General features: G+C 32.2%; 1 protein-coding gene across 1 annotated transcript; it reads left to right on the top strand.

Annotated features, from left to right (window-relative positions):
* Positions 1-2,079: 2,079 nt before the first annotated feature.
* LOC149485736 (uncharacterized) lies at positions 2,080-3,579 on the top strand. The gene has a single exon (XM_089698567.1). It carries the CDS (start codon positions 2,080-2,082, stop codon positions 3,577-3,579), a length of 1,500 nt encoding a protein of 499 aa, XP_089554693.1.
* The last annotated feature ends 204 nt before the right edge of the window (positions 3,580-3,783 follow it).

The following is a 3,783-nucleotide window of genomic DNA, read 5'->3' as shown; positions in this document are numbered from 1 at the left end:
GTAATGAGCATTTTGTAGAAGCAAATTAAAACTATTTTGGTCTTTAAACTGATGAAGTTATATTTTAAAAGCTACATTTTCAATCGTATAGCAAAATATTATACAGCTCTACTTAATATATTTTATTTCATACAGTACTATATTAATAACCAATTGCCAATGCCCTTTAGTAAAGTTACAGTAAATGTATTTCTGTAGCAATTTGTGACCGGTTTACAAGTACTATTTGATTTATTACCCCTATTAATAAATAAGAAACTTAATTTGCACGAAACAAGCTTGACTTAGCAAATAAAATATTTATTTCATAAACAGGTTGCTGTTATATATTATGTAGATCGTTGACTTTATGAATATTCATATAAAAATCTATTTGAGAATTTTCCACTTAGATAAGTTGAAATTTTAATATCCAACGATTTATTATTATTGCGCAATACAGTGACATATTATTAAAAAGATAATTAAAATTTTAATGAATATCTTTCATATACATATACCCAAGTCTGTTAAAATTGCGTGTGTTCTTTAATTTGTAGATAAGTCAGTAAAAAAGTAGAGTTGACAAATAAAAAGGTTTGCAAAGATGATCGCATTCCTTATGAACTTTTTCATCCTTAGAAATAAACAATATGCAATTTTAAAAGAATAGAAAAATGACAATAACGAGGCGGTATTCGAACCCGCGTCTTTCGTCACCGGAGACGCAGCTCGTGGTCGTTTTTATTTCTTTCAAACTAAATATCAACATTCGCAAGTTCCACAAATGCAAATGGACTTACAACAAATGAGCCAAACACAATCATAGTCAAGTTCCTTTCACTTCACCGGACAATAACTGGTATTACGTTGTTATGTTTGATAAACTAACAATAATTGTAACGTAGTTTCACGACTTGAGCTATCGTACGAGTGGCTCAGTGGAACTAATGTGGAGCGTAGATCCGCGGGTCGTAAGTTCAAATCCACACGAATCTCAATGCATTTTTTATAATTATTAATATTTTTTAAGAAACGTCTGGAAATCCTTATACGATGTCATTGAAAGGACAGTGGTTGTTGAGCAGTGGATCTCGGCACACCGTTTGTCGGTGTAATTTGTTTGAAATAATATCATAATTATAAGTGTGATTACATATTCTAAGTTTGTGCTATTATTTTCGTGCGAGAAGGGGTAAGTTATAATTTTAGAACTATAATGTTAAGATAATTAAAACTCAAAAGTAAATAAAAACTAAAATTATGTCTTGTTTGTAGCCTGTATGAAACGCCTTCAATCTCGTGATCAAAATAATACGCGTTCGATATTCATGCGACTGATTTTTACTACCTGGAGCTAACTAAAAGGCAGGGATTGGAAGGATCCCGTTCAATAAATAAAATCCTCCTGGCGCCCTCACTAATTTGCTAAGATTACTTAGATATAAGTCTTGTTAGAATTAGTTACTTACGTTAGTTACTACCTACTAGTTATTATCCTCTGGTTAAGTCTAGCTGTTTTTTTTATAATAAATATATGTACCTAGTTCTTACTTTTAGTTAAGATTTCGATTGATTGTGTACGTCAATGAAATAAAACGTTTCCTTCATATTAGCTTAGTTGTTTTGCTTCATATCACCGTGTGCTTAAGAAAAATAACCCATAACAAAATGGCGCCCAACGCTAAAACAATGGGATTATTTATTTATACTCTTAGTATAATAATTTAACAAAATTGTGCTTGTTATTTTTAATTAGCTAGCGGGTTAATCTCAATAATAGATACTTGATTAATTCGTTTAGTTTTAATTTAGTATTTTAAAATAGTTTAAATACATTATTTTTTTGAATAAACGTAAGTGCTTAATACTTGTCAAAATAAGATTTCTATTTATTATTATTGTGGATTTGGTGTAATATGTATATTATATGGAATGATTGTTTATAAGAAATTTGTTGATCGAATATAAGATTTAGTGTTACATGGATAGTGATCTTTCATACACACTTATATGTAAATTATTTGAGGATACAACTTATTCTTTCTTGCACGGTTTTTATAGGCGCATTAGATTTTATAGTATACCTACCTTTTAATTATGGATCCACAGTATTTGTTAAAGGATGAGGTGGAGTTTGAACTCGCGTGCCGTGGATACGTACATCCAGGGGGCTTAGCCTCAGCATTAAAACTTGTTTTAAAAAAAATGTTACATGTTGAAAATTTAAAACTGGTTTCTTATGAATTAAAAGCACCCAGCCAATGTAGTGAAAATCCTAGTAATGAATTAGATATATGCTCAGATAAATTAGATTGCATTTTACGTTATGTGTCCGAATTAAAAGAAAAACCCGATAAGCAGCTTTATAAACGTTTAGTCTCTCGTTTAATTCATGTGATGAATAGGTTAAAATTCATTGAAGCAGCTGAAACATTAGATAAGGAGAAGCACAAAGCTTTGTCGGATAAGGCTGTCATATTACTTAATGATTTAGAGGCTAAGGATGATATGGAGGATGATGATAAAATTACTAAGGAAATGAAAGAAATTCTACAAAAATCATTGGGTGAAGATAGTCATAAGATACTTAATGAATTGGATGTTGACGTCATTGGGCCGTCGACATCTAAAGTCCCCTGCGAAACGTATTTTAACAAAGAATGCACTTCGAAAGTAGACTTAGAACAAAAGAGAGTTAGCTTTGCTCATGATGATTTAGGCATTCAATATTTTCATGATAAATTACCGGAGAACGTTTTTAATTCGACGTCAGTAAATGATGCTCAAGTGACCCAAATATTAAGACACAAGTTGGTGCCAATTAGCCAATGGGGTGTTCAGTTCTCGGGCGACACTAGTGTTAGTGTTAACGCTTTTATTGAGCGAGTGAATGAATTGAAATATGCTAGAAATGCAACGGATGAAGATCTTTGGAGACACGCTATTGATTTTTTTAAGGGAGATGCTTTAATTTGGTTTCGCGCTAATAGAGAATATATAGAAAACTGGAATGAACTAGTCATCTTATTAAAACGTAATTTTCAGTCGCCGTACTATCAAGAAGAATTGCTGGCTGAAGCGAAATCTAGAACACAGGGTTCTAATGAATCTGTAGTTATTTACGTATCCGTCATGCAAAATTTATTTAATAGACTTCCAAACAAAATTTCGGAAATGGAGAAAATAATGATAATTATAAAAAATCTTCAACCGTACTATCAAAGAGCCGTATGTAGGGACGTATTTTCTTCTATTTCCGATTTGATTAATGTTTTGAGAATTTTGGAAAGAACCAAAATTAATTGTGACAACTTCAAAGAACCTAAATCTTCTTATAGATCTATGGAACCGGATTTAGCCTATAAGTCTAGTATTGAAAATAACCACGAGATACATGAAGTAAAAGCTTTAGTTCCAAAGACATATAGTAATAAATCGAGATGTTGGAATTGTCGTGAATCTGGACACTTATTTCGATCTTGTACAGCGCCCAAGCAACGACTTTTTTGTTATAGATGTGGTCGTTTTGGCATTACATCTAAAGAATGTAATTGTATGGGAAACGAGAAAGGGGAAGGGCAAGACACTGCCAACTAACCTTTCCCCTTAGTCGAAACAGTATTGAGTGGCAGAACTGGTTAAATTACGTTCGGCTATTCATGTCACAAGAAGTAATTTCGCCTCTGACCTTTCGGAAGGAGTGTGATAATAGGTCATACGTTTGTATTAACATCCTTGGTAAAAGATTCAGTGGCTTATTGGACTCGGGAGCTACTAGATCCGTGGGTAATTTAAGGTTTA

The sequence above is a fragment of the Colias philodice genome, chromosome 9, assembly GCF_061535455.1.
Source record: "Colias philodice isolate Cphi_HAF_F1 chromosome 9, ilColPhil1 Martin Lab GWU primary, whole genome shotgun sequence".
In the NCBI taxonomy this organism is placed as follows: Eukaryota; Metazoa; Arthropoda; class Insecta; order Lepidoptera; family Pieridae; genus Colias; species Colias philodice.
Note: the sequence above shows the minus strand (reverse complement) of the source record. Positions and strands in the feature narration are given on the sequence as shown.

What these genes read in the sequence shown, in the direction of transcription:
- LOC149485736 (XM_089698567.1), top strand. Translation starts at nt 2,080, where the DNA reads ATGGATCCACAGTATTTGTTAAAGGATGAGGTGGAGTTTGAACTCGCG.